This window comes from Balaenoptera acutorostrata, chromosome X (assembly GCF_949987535.1).
Source record: "Balaenoptera acutorostrata chromosome X, mBalAcu1.1, whole genome shotgun sequence".
NCBI lineage: Eukaryota > Metazoa > Chordata > Mammalia > Artiodactyla > Balaenopteridae > Balaenoptera > Balaenoptera acutorostrata.
In genome coordinates, this window is record NC_080085.1 from 129,436,639 (window position 1) to 129,454,823 (window position 18,185).

The 18,185-nt window shown below is 45.9% G+C and overlaps 1 protein-coding gene across 9 annotated transcripts in view; it reads left to right on the forward strand.

The window, feature by feature from the left end:
• Positions 1–424: 424 nt before the first annotated feature.
• MTMR1 (myotubularin related protein 1) overlaps positions 425–18,185 on the forward strand; it is a 67,386-nt gene continuing 49,625 nt past the window's right edge. For 8 of the 9 annotated variants that reach the window (XM_057539131.1, XM_057539135.1, XM_057539133.1 and 5 more), the window contains exons 1-2: positions 425–716; positions 6,486–6,591. In XM_057539131.1, the coding sequence (XP_057395114.1) occupies positions 574–716; positions 6,486–6,591 (249 nt within the window). In that variant the 5' untranslated portion in view covers positions 425–573. The remainder of the gene's footprint in view (positions 717–6,485; positions 6,592–18,185) is intronic. The other variant, XM_057539139.1, reaches the window with a different exon arrangement.

Sequence of the window (18,185 nt, forward strand, 5' to 3'; positions counted from 1 at the left end):
AGAACGGAGTGAGGAGGGGTTGCTAAAATGTGTAGGATTGCTCGGGGTTGGAGACTCAAGACCAGGGAGGCCCAGGGGGCCTGGGCTTCTCCCACCGCCAAACTTTTCTGGGAAGGAATACTGAGGGAAAACAAATCACGCTGAGTAGTTGAATTTCCCTAAACTTTTTTTTTTTTTTAACCCTGCATCTCTAATGTCAGTCTGGTAGTTTCCTGAGCAGAGCACGTTCTTTCTGCATAATCCATTGGTGGATTTCGACCCCAAGTGGCTGGGGACGTGCCCGGTCGCCTGGGCCCTACCTCGCCGGCTCGCGGGCCGGGCGCCCAGGTGGTGTTCGGGCGGGGCGGGGGCGGGGGGACCCGGCTCCCGGCCGCGCGCCGCCCTCCCCGCCCCCCACCCCACGCGCGAGGCCTTGTGGGTAACGCGGGGCGCCAGGTGACAGCTAATGGCGGCGGCCGCCTGAGCCGGGCGGGCGGCAGATCGGGGCCGCCAGAGGCGCGCGGCTGGACCTTCCGGGGCGCCGCTCCCCTCCCGACGGCGGCTTCCCTGCGGCGGCGGCGGGCTCGGCGCGCCATGGACAGGCCAGCGGCGGCGGCGGCGGCCGGCGAGGGCGGCGGGGGCCTGGGCCCGGGGCCGGCGGGCGGCAGGAGGCCCCCTCGGGTCGCGGGGGCCCCCGCCGCCGGCTCCCGGCAGCCCAGCGTGGAGACCCTGGACAGGTAAGCGGGGCCCGGCTGCCGCGGCCTCCCGCTCCCCGACTCCCGAGGGCCCCGCGCGAGGCCCGGCTGCCCCTTCCCCGCGCGCCGGGCCGAGGCCGAGCTGGGGCGTCCCCCTCCCGCGTCCCCTCCGGAGCCCCGGGAACCCCCGCCTGGTCCCCGGGGCCCGCACCTGGCTCACTTCCGCCTCGCGCCGGAGCTCCCCGCACCCCGAGGGGCTTCACAGCTGTCAAACCGCGTCCCAGGCCGCTTCCTACTGCACCTTGGAGCCACCTCGGCAGCCCTTGCCCCGGCCACGAATCGTTTGGGAGGAAATTTCGCCCCGGCGCCCCTTTTTTAGCGTGACCTTGCTTCGTGTGATCTGAAGACCCAAATCCCGCCGCCGCTGCTTGGGGTCTTTGATGCTGGGGTTGGTAGGGGGCAGTTGGGGGGCGGAACCCCGTGGGTGTCGGGCTAGCGCAGATAGAGGCAAAGATACCCTCATTTGAAAAGCTGGGATGGAAAACTTCCAAACTGCTCCCGATTCGAGAACACATCATCGTTTACTTTCAGTTCTTCACACTTTGAAGGAACCGGTTCATTGTTTTCACAAACACGTAAGCCTACTGCTTCTTAGGCAGTCCGAGAACTAAGATGAATCAGTTAGAAGCACAAACCGACCAGATCCAACTGGGTGGGCCACCCGGACACTCGGGACAAGGGGTGGGTGATCCCATAGCCTGGAATGTGCAGCTTTTCCACATCTTGGCCATTTCGCTGACGCTAAACTGCAATTAGGCGAGACATAGTGTTGTAACACCACTGGGTCAGTTTCAGATGCTGGTTCCTGCCTGTCTCAGTCACACCCCTGAGCTGAACTTTTGGGAGTTTCCAAAGGCAGAGGAACAACAAGAAACATTCCCTTTGTTTCTACCTCAGTGTAATTACAATGTATTTTAATAAAGTAATTACCTAAGTGGTCAGCTTCACTGAAAACTAATCACAGCCAAGACAGTACGTGGAATGGTCAGGGATTCACTCACCTGCAGATACTCTGCAATGTATGAGGGCTTGGAGAGTCAGAGAATAACGCCCGACGGCTTTCGCTCTCTGGCTTACCATCTAGTGGAGAATACAAACAAACCAGCCATTGAAATCAAGTGTGATAAGTGCCAGGGTGGAGGTACGCTTGGAAGTGCTCTGGATGTGGTGTGCGTGGGAATCATCTGAGAAGCTTTTTAAGAACACCAGGCGGCCAGACCCCAGTCCTGAGGCTTCTGATTTAGGAGGTTTGGGTGAGGCCCAGGAGTTAGAATTTTTCAAAAAGGCTCCACAGCCTCAGCTGTGGTCCATTGCACTGCGGTACACGGAGGTGGGATATTCGCTTTAGTTTTTAGTGGCGGGACGGGGGCAGGGGATGCTTTTTGGCCACAGGAGTGGACCGTGCAGCCATGTGGGCTGGATGCTGGATGTGGGGAACTGGTAATAGAGAAGACTTGCGGGAAGGCAGGAGTTAGATCCTGAAGGGGCCTGTGTGCCTTCCAAGGAATTGTGCCTTTGTCTTCTGGGCCGATGCGTCTCTGCTCAGTTCTGTATAACCTGAGTCAGGATCACCTCCAGTGCTTGATTCAAATGCAGACTCTTGGATCCCACCCTAAATCTAATCCACCATTTCCTGGGTAGAGCCTGAAATTCTGCATTTTTAATAACCACCTTAGCTACAAGTAGGGTGGGCTTTGTGGTCTCTTTGGCCCCAGATGGTACAGGGTACTGGTCGAGCCAGTGTAATTATCAGTAGCATCCTTCTGCAACTCACAATAGTGTCTTGGTTTGGATGAGAAATTATATGGTCACCCTAGTTATGGGGGGCACAAAAGGATTTCCATCAGGGGAGCTACAGGATGGGGTAGGCATTTGAGAACAATTGCTGTGCAGTAGTGTTGTGAATGGACTGCAGGTGGGCCGTCTCACTGAGTTGGGTTAAGTTGGTTCTGGAAACGCTAATCTCTCAGTCATTTATTCTGCGAATATGAGTGCCTGCTCTGTGTCCGGCACTGTGTTAGCCCTGAGGATACGGCAGGGAACACACACACACAAATCCCTGCCCTCGTGGAGCATCTTTGTAGTGCGAGAGAGAGAGAGAGAGAGAGAGACAGAAGAACACGTCACATGTGTTCTGTGTTAGGTGCTGGGGAAGAAAAGTCAGCTGGGAGGGGGTAGGAAGTGGTGGGGCTGTGCGTTCTGGGGAGTGGTTGGAATTTGGTGCAGCGTGGTCAGGGAGAGCCTAGCTGAGAAAGGTGGCCTTTGAGTAGCACCCCAGAAGAGGTGAGGGGCCTAGTCATGCACACATCCAGGTGGCAGCACAGGCCTGTGCTCCCTGACGCGGGAGGGTGAGCCAAGGGTTCAGGGCTCAGCCAGCAGACCAGTGTCACCAGCAGGGAGGGAGCTAGGGAGACAGCAGTAGAGGACAAGCTCAGAGAGGTCACAGGGGCAGATGGTGGACAGTCATGGGAGCAGAGGAGGGACAAAACCTGGTGTGGATTTCAGGACGCTCTCCACGGCTGCTGTGTGGACAACGCACCGGAAGGGGAAGGAGTAGAATCAGAGTCTAGCAGGTGGGAGGCTGTCGCAGTTATCAAGGCGAGAGAGGATGGTGGCTGCGACCGGAGCCGTGGGCTGGAGGAAGGGAAGTGATCCGATTCAAGATATCATTTGAAGAAAATCTGCAGGGTAGAGCCAGTAGGGTTTGCGAAGATTGGTTGTCGGGTAGGAGAGAAGAAGAATCAAGGACAATCCCAATGTCTCTGGCTTGCGGAAAACAATGTTGCTGAGATGGAGAAGCCTCTACATGGAGTGGGGTTAGGAAGTTAGCAGGCTCTCAGCCCTGGATATAACAGTAATGAGATATCAGTTGGATTTCCCAGAGCAGATGTCAAAGAGGCGGTTGGTTTATTTAAGCCTGGAGTTCAGGGGTGGTGTCTGGGCTGGAGACCAAAATTTGGGAGTCACCAGCATAGAGGTGGGGCTTAAACTCACAAGGTGGGAGAACACGGACAAAGGATGGGCGTCTGGAAAAGGTAATTGGAATAGGGATGGGCAAGGTGCGTTCTTATGATACTTAGCAGATAAGAGTGACGAGACTCGGTGAGCATTCAGATGTGAGAGCGAAGTGGGGCGTGGGCTCCAAGGTAAACCCCAGCTTTGGGGCCTGGGGCCCCTGGGTGAGGCTGTGCCTTTCCCTGACTTAGGAAACGTGAGGCCTGGAGGGGCAGGTTGCAGGCTGGGCGGCTGATGCTGGTTTGGACACGTGGAGCCGGCAGGGTCTCTGGGACCGACCAGTGGAGCTGTCTCATGGGATCCTCGGTGTCCAGATCGGGGGAGTCCAGGCTGGAGAAACAAAGCTGGGAGCCCCCAGACTGCAAGTGATTGTTGCCACCAGGAGTGTGGAGGGAGACTGCACTGGCTAAAGAGCAGAGAGGGGGGAGGAGACGTGGCCTTCCTCCTCAGTCCCGTCGTTGTGACCGGCTCTGGTTCACGTTCTTCTTTTAAGAGACCCCCAGAGTAGACCCTGGCTCTGCAGCTGTGGCTCAGCCGTGGACCGTGGGCCCTCCCCTCTCTGCTGAATACCGTACTTCTCTTAATGCTGACGGAGCTGTGGGCCTGCGAGAGGATGTGGCTCACTCGAGGTCACGGAGCTAGCTGGTGACAGAAGCAGGACCCGGAGCCAGGCCTCCTGTCTACCAGCCCACCATGCCACCCTGTTTATAACTCTGTTGACCAGGATGCTTCTGGTTGCAGGTACCAAAAACACAGATCATTCTAGCTCCAGCCATCACTGCTGCAGCCAGGGCGAAAGATGGCCGCAGGCACATTCAGAGCCAGAGTTGCAGACAGTGTGGATGAGGCTTCTCATCTCTGTTTTCTTCATGTCTTACTCTCTGCCTCTGTGGGTTCCTCGAGGTGATGGACGTGGGGAGTGGCCTCCGCCAGTGCTGGGGGCGGGTCTACACAGCTCCGGACCCAAGAGGAAAGCTTGGGGTTCCTCGCCTCCAAGTGGAGGAGGAGCAAGGGATCGCCCTCCCCCTCCTGCAGAATCCTGTGACATGCGGAGGGCAACTCCCTACCGTAGAGAGGAGTGTCCTCACTAGAAGGAAGGGGAAAGGAAGGTAGAGGATAGCAGCAGCCCCCCTCCAACCCGCCCCGTCCATGGTGGGTGAACAGGTGGGTTCCTGCTGTTAGATTTGCACTCAGGCCCAGGTGCTGGCAGAGGAAAAGGCAGCTTGGCAAGAAAAGCATGGGAGAACCGGACAAAAAAGGTGCCTTAGCCTTTGAGAGGAAACTAATATCCCTCCCTTTCCCCTCCTTCTTCCTCTTAGTTATTAATTGTGGTAAATAGAGTCTTGGCGTATGACAGGAATGTCTGCCCATTCAGCGAATGTTTTAACTTATATTTTCGGCCCCACAGGTAACTACTAGGCTGTCCTGGTCAGAGAATGCAATTTAGATCGCTCGTAGAGCACATCAGATGTCTTTATTTCACTAGTTACGTTATTTTACACACTGCCTAGGGATTCCAGGTTTTTCTATCCTTCCAGTACACGAGTGTGGATTTAATTAGTGATGAGATTTTCAAAGGTCTGGAACACTGTTTACAGTGAAAGCTACCTGCAAGGTAAACTTTCATAAGTATCTTTTGCCCTTTTACTTGATTTCTTCAGTGCTTTCATGAGTTGAGAGAGGAGCCTGGCCTCTGGAGGCAATTTTTAATTCCCTCAGTGCTTACTTTGCTTACGTGGTCCTTTAAGTCAGATGAGCACAGCCCGACCACTTACCAGCCGTGTGACCTTAGTCGAACGCTAGAGCCTTAGTTTTCTCCTCTGTAAGGTGGGTCACTGTGAGGCTCAGGTGGCGCTGTGTGCAGAACTGTGTTGAACATTTGAGAGCAGCACACAAGCGCGAGATGCCATTTTCTCTGCGTCCTCGTGTTCTCCTGTAAGGCAGTGCCTAGCATCTGTGGCGCCGGCCTCTGTTTTGCCCTGTGGTTCTGTGAGTTGGTCACCGTTGGTGGTACCATATCCTGGAAGGACAGCCCCACTACTTTGTGACGGGCCATGTCGCCTCTGCACCTCAATTTTCTCATCGCAGAAACCTGTTGGCTAGTCCCTGTTCTGCCTTCTTATCACATGCGGTTGTCAGGCTCTGATATCATAATGGCCTGGAAGAGCCTTTTGTACGTTGTCAGAGCACTTACAGAAATGTAAGGTCGCATTATTACTACACACAGGACATAACTTTTCTAGTCTGTTCTTTTTAAAATCATACAATCAGCTTTGCTCCATTAAGAGTCACTTTGATTCGCTTGAAATTACATCGTTTTCTAGATTTAAAACCACCAGCATGAAATTGATTGCATTTTTGAAAAGCATATGCTGTAAGATAAATATTTCACTTTAGAATTAATTTTCTACTAACATTAAGAATATTCACTCTATATAATTGTAATTGAGTGATATTTTATTAAATGCTGGAAAATAACGTGCTTAACTGTCTGAGGCCTAGAATCTTAACCTTAAAATAAATTGGTTGATTCATTTCAAATCAACCTGGAACCTAATCTTACTTCCTAGTGGTCAGTCGATATTTCAGTTCTTACATTAAATGTAAAGGTAACCAAATAGTCTAATTAAAGTTCATTCTCTAAAAAAAGAAATGTACATATATCCCTAGTCAGTGCTCATTTTTCTCACTCAGAGCCTATGTCTTAAAATATTTTAATTGCACTATTTCTTTTAGTCCTACAGGATCACATGTTGAATGGTGTAAACAGCTTATAGCTGCTACAATTTCTAGTCAGATTTCAGGTTCAGTGACATCAGAAAATGTATCCAGAGATTACAAGGTAAGCGGAATTGAGTCCTTAATTCATTTTCAATATGCTAAGTAGCCAAGAAGCATTGCAGTTTTAATTCGAGTGAGACTTTGGCCCCTTGATGCTCACCGGCCATTTGCTTGGGAACAAGGGTGAAAGGGTCTCTGTTGTTATAGATCTGAACTTTAGAAGAGACATTTTTTACCAGGATCTAGTATATGCGATCATAGTTTTATAATTGAGAGGAAAAGCTGACTTTAGATTATGATCATTCTTTTAAAAATCCAGATCCATTTTATTATTTTATTATATATTATATTTTTAGATTTGATTATAATAAATGCCTATATTTTCTTTATTAGTATTGTGAATTTCAGAAAATGTCTGATAGATAGTATTTCCCTAACTTCACAATTTGTTTCTGTATTTATGTACTACCTATGGGTTTTCAGTATTAATGTGTGATACTAGAATGCAAAAACTTGCAAAATCTCGAGAATGTTGTATGGGCAGCCTCAATTTTTAGTCCTTATTGAATTGAGAAATCTCTTCTTGTTTATTTTAAAAGTTGGATTCCCTGCTTATTCTAAAGTTAAGAGTGATAAGCTCCTTGTCAGCAGAGACTGGGGCTCTTTTTCTCACCACTGCTCCCCCAGCACGATCCTGGAACATAACAGGTGCTCAATAAATTCTTGTTGAATCAATTAACAAATAAAACGCTTGCGTGCTCCATCTTTGTTAAGGCTAAAGACTAACTTTGTTTTAATGTCAAGAAACTATTAACAGGTACATTAAGTGAAACCATGTTTACATTTCAGTAGTACAGTTTGCTTGAATTGAGGATTCAGTTTATTATAGTCATTTTTGCCCACTAGTAAGAGAGAATAGATTTTCACAAGTATGTATGAATTACATTTTAGTATCCTGTCCTACCCTAGGTCAACGGCTCTCAAAATCATAGTCCTTGCCAGGCATCAAATCTTACAAAGAGTTCAAGAGCTACGATAACGATGTTAAGTCATTCTTAATAGCTGTCCGTGTTGAAGGGCTCTAGCCTCACTTCCTCTTTAGCCCGTCCTGTAACAAGTGCAGAAACTGACTCCAGAGGCTGTGTAATTGAGATTTGGCTATGGTGCTGGACTTGCTTCATCCAAGCCATTGGATGCTGTTGCTTACGCCTCCCAGAGGAGAGCATGGCTGAAGATGAACAGAAATTGGATAATATGGCCAGCCAGAAGAGTGGCAGTATAGTTCTTGATAGGTTTCTCCGCTATCTGGTTTTCGTGTTTGCCCACGTCGGAGGAGCTGGGGCTCCTGTTCCTCAGAACCTGACTGGGCAAAACGTGACTGCCGCTTCCAGGTGGGAGAAGCATTTGCTGCGTCACCTACGCCTGAGTGGCTGGTCACTGGGCAGCTGCTGACCCCACTGGTCCCAGGTGCCCTCTTGCCCCACGTTAGCGGAGAAACTGCCCTACTGAGTGGAGAGGCTCAAGGACCCATATTAGCAGAGAATAGCTCTTAGACCTCGGATTGATTTTCTTTATGGACAATTATGTGTTAACTGTAATGTTTTCATTATGGTTGAATAGTTGTTAGTGCTGTGTGGGTTCTAGAAAAGGACGGTGACTGTGTGCATAGCTGTCTAACCTCTACATTAATAGATCAGACTGAATCTACACTTCAACATGAAGCAACTAAGGTTTTAAAAAAATTTTTTTAGTTTATTTACGAATTTTGTATAGCAGAATTAGCTCGTGTTGGAATGGTTTAACAGATGGTATTCAGAGAAAAAGAAGGCTTTTCTATATTTTGTAAATTGAATTTTAAGTGCCTACATCAGATCATTGCTAAAGCTTTAGATGAATTATTGTAAGAGAGCATTTTTAAATCATTGTCTTTGTTAGATTCACCCTGTAACCAAGTCTGCAAATTTGGTGTTAAATTTATAATTCAGGAGTTGTTATGTTTTCTTCAAGGAGAGAGTTCTTTTAAATAATAAAAGCATAAGATGTTTCTAAACCACAGATAACTTTACATGCTGTGTGTAAAGTAGTTCTTAGAATCAGGGTAACCAGCGTGGGCCTTTGGGACACCTCTGGCATGGGAGCCAGAGGGGTTGGCCCTGAAGATCCAGATACAATTCCTTGAGGATTTAATGTGCAGTCATCCGTTGATAATATTTGAAATTATATATTGTGCAAATATCTTATTTGAAATACACACTCAGTTTGGGGGTTAATTTATTATCGTCTAAGCTCAGTGTCAGTAATGAACCGGGAGCAGATGTCTGTGGAGCAGAGCGCTTGCAGCCTCATCAGCCCTCTAGCATGTGCAGCGCTCTATGGTTCTGTATTACTTTTGTGACGTATCACCCATTTACTTCTTAAAACAACCCAGTGAGATGGCTTTTATTATAATCATCATTTAACAGATGAGTGAAGCAAGGCTCAGAGCGGTTAAGTGACTTGCTTAGTATCATGCAGTTAGACTTGGGGTTTGAACCCAAGTCATCCTATTGAAAAGCTAGAGTGATTTTTAAAATTTTGTACTGCCTTCCTGTTCACTGTTTTTCAAAATGTGGCCCTTGGGTGTTCCCGCACCAGCACTCCCTGGGGTGCCTGCAGAAATGCAGCTTCCATGGTCCCCGTCCCCTCAGTGAATCAGAATCTCTGAAGGCAGGGAACAGTGTGTCTCATGCATTTCTTTCTTTCTTTTTTTTTTGATGGTGTATTGTTACTTATTTTTACAAGATTGGGATTATATCCTACACATTATTGTTAAATTTGCTTTTTTAAAATTGGAGTGTAATTGTTTTACAATGTTGTGTTGGTTTCTGCTGTACAATGAAGTGAATCAGCTATGTGTATACATATATCCCCTTCCTCTTGGACCTCCCTCCCACCCCCCACCCCATCCTGCCCATCTAGGTCATCACAGAGCATCGAGCTGAGCTCCCTGTGCTATACCGCAGATTTCCACTAGCTACCTCTTTTACACATGGTAGTGTATTTATGTTAAACCTAATCTCCCAATTCATCCCCTTCCACCCCTGTGTCCACACATCCACTCTCTACATCTGCGTCTCTATTCCTGCCCTGGAAATAGGTTCATCTGTACCTTTTTTCTAGGTTCCACATATATGCATTAATACACGATATTTGTTTTTCTCTTTCTGACTTACTTCACTCTGTATGACAGACTCTAGGTCCATCCACATCTCTACAGATGATCCAATTTTGTTCCTTTCTATGGCTGAGTAGTATTCCATTGTATATATGTACCACATCCTCTTTATCCATTCATCTGTCGATGGGCATTTAGGTTGCTTCCATGAGCTGGCTATTGTAAATAGTGCTGCACTGAACACTGGGGTGCATGTGTCTTTTGGAATTATGGTTTTCTCTGGGTATATGCCCAGTAGTGGGATTTCTGGGTCATATGTTAATTCTATTTTTAGTTTTTTAAGGAACCTCCATACTGGTCTCCATCATGGCTGTATCAGTTTACATTCCCACCAGCAGTGCAAGAGGGTTCCCTTTTCTCCACACCCTCTCCAGCATTAGTTGTTTGTAGATTTTTTGATGAAGGCCATTCTGACTGGTGTGAGGTGATACCTCATTGTAGTTTTGATTTGCATTTCTCTAATAATTAGTGATGTTGAGCATCTTTTCATGTGCTTCGTGGCCATCTGTATGTCTTCTTTGGAGAAATATCTCTTTAGGTCTTCCACCCTCATGTATTTCATTCATTCATTCGTTCATTCATTTATTTAATTTTATTTTATTTCATTTTTGGCTGTGTAGGGTCTTAGTTGCAGCCCGCAGGATCTTCGTTGTGGCATGAGGGATCCTCCACTGTGGTGCACAGGCTCCTCATTGCAGTGCGTGGGTTCCAGAGCCCGTGGGCTCTGTAGTTGTGGCACGTGGACTCTCTAGTTGTGGCCTGCGTGCTCAGTTGTTGCGGTGGGCAGGCTTAGTTGCCCCGCAGCATGTGGGATCTTAGTTCCCTGACCAGGGATCAAACCTGCGTCCCCTGCATTGGAAGGCAGACTCTTAACCACTGGACCACCAGGGAAGTCCCTATTTATTTCGTACAATAAATTGTAAAAAGTTCAGCTTCCCTAGGTTTGTATCTGTTGAAATTGGTGATGAGACCATACATTTCTGGTACATTCCCACAAACCTGAATAATTAGCAACTCACGTTAGATTTTAGAGTACAATTGTTTTATTATTTACCCATGTCATAAATTGACAGTTAGCTTAGGGTCAGATCACCCAAGGTGTGGTAAGAATATCACTGGCATCACATGAGATGAGTTTAGATGATATGCCCACGGACATGTTTTAACAGTTATGTAATTATTTTAATGTGTAGTAGAAAACCTGGCACATCAGACTTGTGATTTAATGGGTATTATTACTTAAAGCCAGGTGAAATATGAAAAAGAGTGGATTTAAAGTCAACATAAAGGGTTTCCCTGGTGGCGCAGTGGTTGAAAATCCGCCTGCCAGTGCAGGGGACACGGGTTCGAGCCCTGGTCCGGGAAGATCCCACATGCCGCGGAGCAACTAAGCCCACACACCACAACGAAGAGTAGCCCCTGCTCGCCGCAACCAGAGAAAAGCCTGCGCGCAGCAACGAAGACCCAATGCAGCCAAAAATAAATTTAAAAAAAAATAATAAAAGTCAACATAAAGATAAATACTAATATTAGTACAGGTGATATGCATATAGCAAACCAGACTTGTAGAGGTGGTATATAAGATGACAGAAGTTTGGAAAACATTGTCCCTGTTGAAAGAGTAGATAGCTATTATGTGGATTATGGATTAACTAAATTAATAAATGTATGCCTTAATGCCAAGTCATCCTGAAGATTTACCTGATAATTAAGAGTACTAGAAGAAATGTAATAAAATGTTTTGTTTGCCCACCCCCTACTACTAACTCAGTTGCTTCCATTTTTAACGGGCTAAGAAAGAGTACAAATCTCTCTCTTGAATTTGTCAAAACATTTAAGAACAAGATCTGAATGTAATGTTCCAAAGATTAGATGAAAAAGTACAGTTATAACTTGAAATGAAACATTTTTAGGAACTATTAGCAGAAGTGACACAGTTGATCAGCTTCCATTGTTTGCAAAGCAGAACTAGGCCAAGAAGAGGGAACATGGTGGAGTAGTACAGATGGTACTGGTTAGCTTTGTGACCTTGTATAACCTCTGAGTGTCTGTTTCCTTTTGTGTAAGGTTAAGAGAATTTGGATTAGATTTGAAGTCTCTAAATTCCTTTCTTTCTAGAACATTCTTCAATTCTGTTTTGTCCAAAAGGATTTGATTCTGGCCAGCCTTCAGGAAATTAGGACACTATAGTTTTAACGTGATCATACTCTTTCCTCTGGCTCCAACATCGTCGTCGTCGTTGTCGTCGTCGTCATCATCATCATCATCATCACCATCACCACCACCCCTCTGTCCTTCTCCTCCTGTTTCTCTTACTCTCATCCCTGCACACACATTAGCTAGATCTCTTCTATAAACATTCTGAAGAAAAAGGAGAAAATGGAGAGAGTCCTATACTAAATTTAATCATTTAATAGGTTAGTGCAGTGATTAAACTTTGGATCCTAAACAAAAATTTCCAGAAGGGCTTTGGAGGGAAATGGGATGCAGTGTGTGGGAAAGGCTTCATTATGCTTGAGCTCGGTCTTAGTTAATACTTCTTAAATTGAGTACTAGTCTAGAAGGAGGGAAGCTTGAGCATGATCTTTTCGAATCCATGACCATAGTCCACTGTTAATAGCTTGGCTTCGTGATCTGTTTATTAAATCAGAGTTTGCAAACACAGATGTCTACAGGGTATAGCTAACAAGCTAAACAGACATGGCTGTGAAGAACTGGAGACTGCAGCATGTCCCCCTAAAAACAATTAAATTACAAAAACAACCCTGCTACTGCCTGTTTGAGCAATAGGCCTCCAGTTGGTAACCACTGTAATATCAAAGTACTATCCTATCTCTCAGGATTACTTGTGGAGTAGAATTATTTCTTAAAAATATCAAGATTTGGGCTTCTGCTTCTGGAAAGATGGAGCAGATGTACTTTTTTCTGATTTTTCACTCTCAGTACAAATAAAAACCCTGGACATTATCTATAAAATAGACGTAAGAATGCCCTGAAAGGTAGAGAGAAGGCAGACCGGTTAGGGACCTCAGGACCTAAGGAACGACAGGGTGGTCCTATCCCTGGGTTATGTTTTTGCCATATATAACCCAGACTTGTTGCTGAAGAAGCCAGCAACCCAGAAATGCCAACGGGTGCAGACAAGAAAAGCCTAGTCTCTCTAGCCAAAGGACAGGAAGGGGGCAGCCGAGTAGAAAGAAAACTTTTAGACAACTCACCACTGTGCTCCGGCCCCACACCCACCCTGCCAGCGAGGCCAAGCGGGGAGCCTAGATTCCACCGTTGCCAGGCTGTAGCAAGGCACAATGACCCCTGCAGCTGTGGTGTCGGAGGCCTGGTGGAGAGTCAGGACTTTCACTACCGCCCACTGGCAAGGAGGCCACACCTCCACTGTGGTTACAGTGGCGTCAGTCATGAGTGCTCCTGCCACTCCCAGCTGGGCAGGTACGGGCGGAAGCCTAACTGGGAGCTAGAGCGCTCACCCCCACCCAGAAGTAACTAGGAGGCCCCTGTCCTTTGATGGCAGCGTTGGCCGAGAGGGGAACCAGGACTTGTACCCACACCTGGCTGTAATGAGGCAGTGCTCACCGCCCCTCTGCTCCTGCAGCAGCGGCAGAGAAAGCAGCTGCAACAGAAGGGTTACATGAGACCCGCACTCTTCTAGTATCCAGAATGGCCAGATTTCCACTGAAAATCGTTCATCATACCAAGAGCCAGAAAGATCTCAAACTGAATGAGAAAAGAGAATCAGTAGATGCCAAAACCGAGATGACAGATGTTAGAATTCGGTGAAAAAGATTTTAAAGAAGCCATCATAAAACTGCTTCAGTAAACAATTACAGATATGCTTGAAACAATGAAGACGTAGAAAGTGAGAGACAAGAAACAGGAAAGTTTCAGCAAGAAAATATGAGATAAGAACCAAATGGAAATTTTAAAACTGAAAAATATGATAAAGAAACAAAAAACAAAACAAACAAACAAAACCACCAAACCCTCAGTGGATGGGTTCAACAGTGGAACAGAGAGGACAGAGAAAAGAATTGGCTAAATCTTAAGGGAATTACACTGAGTAGAAAATGCCACTCCCAAGAGATCACATACTGTATGATTTCATTTGTGTAACAGTCTTCAAATGACAAAATTAGAGAAATAGAGAACAGATTAGTGATTGCCAGGGGCTAAGAAGGGGAGGGGCTGGGAGGGAACTGGATGTGGCTATAAAAGGGCAACATTAGGTGGTGAGGAAATTGTTCTGCATCTTGGCTGTGTCAGTGTCGGGGTCCTTGTTCTGGTATTGTTCTATAGTTTTATAGTATGCCACCATCGGGGAAATTTGGTGACATGGTACACTGTACATGGAATCTCTATTATTCTCACAACTGCTTGTGAATCAACAGTTATCTCAAAGTTAGAAATTTAATTTTTAAAAAGTCAAGATTTTTACAGACTGCTCAACGACTCTATATTGCATGTAGAATAAATTTTGATTAATATTTCTAACAATTCATGATATATCAGAAGTATTATTTAAATGGAGCATATAGTTATGCGAATAAAGATGTTAGAATCTGGTTAGTGGAAAGGGTATCAGCAGTTATCCTGTACTAGTTCAGTTGCAAGTATGCTCATCCCTTTTGTACATGGCAGTTGGGGCCAGCATGCTTCATTGAACGGCTCATTGGTCACATTTCCTGGAGGGCTTTAGAGAGTGGAGAGTGATTGTTTCAGGCTAGGCTTTGACAAGAGTCAGGCCAGGTTCAGGTGTGGCTTGTTTCCCAAAGACCAGGGTTGTATTTGGATGACTGGTTGAGATTTGTATTGGCCTGTCCTTGGCCTCTGGCTGCAGCCGGTGGTAAGGAATAAGCTGTGCAGACTCCTGCTTACTGAGGCTCCTGCAGCAAGCGGAGCGATCTCCTGACCCAACAGGTCAAACTCTTTAACTCATTTTGTAGTGGTCTGATTGCTAAAGCAGAATTACTTTATAGACTTTATGCCTAAAACAGAGAACAGTGATGTTTTTACTCCACTATTACAATCATTTTGTGAAAAGAAGACTCTTAGAGGTGTAAGCTCAAAGATAACTCATTTATAAAAAAAAAAAACAAAACTGGTATTTATTTCACTTAGAATCATATGGTTTATCAAAAAGATCATAAAATTTGGAGTCAGGGCACTTTGCCTTGAGTCCAGCCCTGTACCTGACTAGCTGCCCAACAAGTTACTTTACCTTGCTGAGCCTCAAGCGTCTTCATCTGTATAGTGGGTGTTACAACAGAGGTTTAATGTATTGAAAAGGGCAGCATATGTATGAAATGCATACAGTGCTCATTTACTGTATGCTATTACTCTATGAAAATGTATATATGTAAAAATGACTACAAGAGGAGTGTATTGTAATTGCTGAACGCCAGTCCACTTCCATAAATGTGATGTGAGCACCTAACATGCGCAGGGGCGGGGCTGGGCTGGGCTGTGTGGAATTCATAGAAAAGAGACTCCAAAAAATACAGTACAGGGCATTCTGGGCATTAAGCCTTGAGGGCATTTGTCAGCCTCCTCAGAAAGGGAACAGGTTTAGGTGGGGCTGTATAGAGATTAAGAGCGTGGGCACTAAAACCAGTCAGCTTGGGTTTGAATCCCCACCCTCTTAGAACACTTGTGACACCAGATGTGTGGGTTTTTCCCCACACTGACGAATTCTCCAAAACCAGCTGAGTGTTCTACAATTCAATTCGATTCTGATACTAACCAGAGTTAGTGCAGACCCCACAGGTTAAGGGCTCAGTCCCACAGAAGTTCTCACTTCAGATGCCGGTTTCAAGTAGTGGGTACCCAGGTTACCCACAACTTCTGCTTAGCTTGGCTACAAATCGGGGGTTCCCACAAGTCCCTCCTTGAGTCCGATCATTTGCTAGGAAAACTGACAGAACTCAGGTAAACACTGAGGTTTACCAGTTCATTGTATAATAAAGAATATAAAGAAAGATACAGCCTGTGTGGCTGGCTGAGTTCTCGAGGGCCGTCAGCACTTGGAGGCCGATTTGCCCCCCACCAAGTTTAGCTTGGGGAGATGTTTTCTGAAGTCTTCCAATGAAGCTTAAATGACTCCTAGGGTTTGAGCGCTGGTCAGGACCTCGCAGCCATTCATAGACTCGTTTCCTTTTGTACGTGTAGAAACTGAGGCCGAGTGCAGGCACACGGAGGCCCAGAGTCTGCCGGTGAGAGCTGGCCCCAGGCCGCCTGACTTCAAACCACCTCTCTCTGGCTTCGATCAGAATCAGATTCAAGAAAAAGGAAATGAACCTCTCTGTGCGCCTGAAATGGCTTATTTCAGGAGAGATGAAAACTATAAAGCAGAAACACATGGGTATCAACTCAGGTGACCTCCATTGACCTTCCCGGCCTCCGACCAAGAGTAGCGAGGACTTACATACAGCAGGTGAAGAATTGTGTGGGTGGCAAAGCAGATGATCATCCTGCCCCTTTCCTTTTGATTTAGTTTCTCCTTCCAGTAGCAAAAGGCTTGTTGACAGTGGTATATTTGCTACATCTAAGGCCCAGTTATGCTGCTTGTGAATGCTGCTTTCTAGTTGTCAATTGTTACTATCACTTTATAGACAAAACATTACAAAATTAATTGCAGTTACAGAACAAAAGTGAAAATAATAACCTGTTGGAGCAGAGGTTTGGAGGGAGCAAGGAGAAGCGAGGGAAGAGGTTCGTGGTATTGCTTTCTTCATCCACCCTTGAGGGAGTTAAGAGAAAGCAGATGAACATTTGAAGGCTTTAGTTAATGTGGGTTAATTAAACAGAGGTGCTAGGCTGAGGCGGTGTAGTAGACTATCTGGGTTATAAGTACTTGCTCTGAAACCTTGAACTTGGCCAGATTACTTAACTGTGCCTTGGTTTTCTCATCAAAAAATGGGGCCAATAATAATTTTTATCTCACAAGGTTGTTCTGAGAATGAAATGAGTTAGTATATACAAGGTTCTTAGAAGAGTGTCTACCACCGAAAAATTATTTCATGAGCTTTTTTTAAAATGATGCAGCTGCTGCAGAAGGACAACAATAAAAAACTAAAAATTACAATTTCAATCAGCAGAGATTGGGAAGAGGGAGGGAGTAGTTTGAGAAAGCATATTTCTCATCTAGCTAGGTCACTAGGTACTGTTTGAAGCTGACAAATCAAGAAGTAGTGGTGTAAACATACTCATGGTTATGGAGGCAACCCTCAGAATTAAAAAAAAGTCTCGTTAAACGTGGTTATCACTGACAAATGAAGCTTGGGAGGGGAGACTATTTTGACTTTTTATTACTATGTATGTCCCATTTTGAGTTTTTTATTAACATAAGCATGCATTTTATTTATTTTGTACTAACTTTCCTGTTGTAATTAACAAATGATAAACTTCACATATTTAAAGTATACAGATTGGTAAGTTTTGATAGGTGCCCACTTGTGAAACAAGCACCACAATTAAGATGATAAAAATATTCATCACCACCACCCCCTCAAAAAAAAAGCCAGGTTTAAGCTTCTTAGTCTAAGTAGTCTATATTTAGGAACTTCTGGGCTTTAATTCCCTTTGAGCTACAGCATCCCTTAATTCAGATAGCTTTTTTACTTCAAACAGTATTTTCTTTTAATGGTAACAATGATGACCTCTATATTCTCGTATTCATGTGATCGTCTTATCTTTCCTGAGTAAAACCTATAAAGCTAATAAGAACCTACAGTGATTTTTTTTTAAAGTGATCTGTTTTCCATAGAACCTCCAGTGTTTATCGTATGTAACAATGATCGGATTTCAGACTCGAGAGTGGGGAACAGATGATTCATGTCTTCCTCAGACTGTTAGCACTATTCGCTTTTCAAAAGTTCCATCCGTTCTCTGGGCTGTTTCCCCGAACGCTCATGCTGCACGTTCAAGTAGGAGTCACAGGAATAACCTCTCTAAAATCAGTGTCCCGATTTAGTAAAGCTTGGCTTTCCTTGCACAGAGCCTGCCCTCCCCGGCCCTCCCCTCCCCAGCAGCTACCCTTTCCCAGCTGAGGCCACCCCTTCCCCATGCAGCGGGGCTGGGCTAGAGTAAGGGACGGGCACCTTCTCCCTGTGGGGCGGCCGCATCGGGGAGTTTAATTCTGGAGTCCCAAGTGCAAATTGGAAATAGAATTCCTGTAGAAACCAGATTAAGATTTGTGCTTAATTAGGCTTTATGATCCCATTAACGCTGTGGCTGAGCTGTGCTCTGCGCCAGCTGTGGGCGCTTTCGTGGTTTCTTGGTTCGGTTTTGTTTTGTTTCTGTGGGCTGGTTTGGGAGCAGAACCGCCTTTTCATATCATTGTTTCTATGCGGAAAATGCGTTCAGTATTCCAAACAGACACACAGATGAATTTTTCACACACAGCCTGTTCACACTGCCTTGTAATAGCCCTT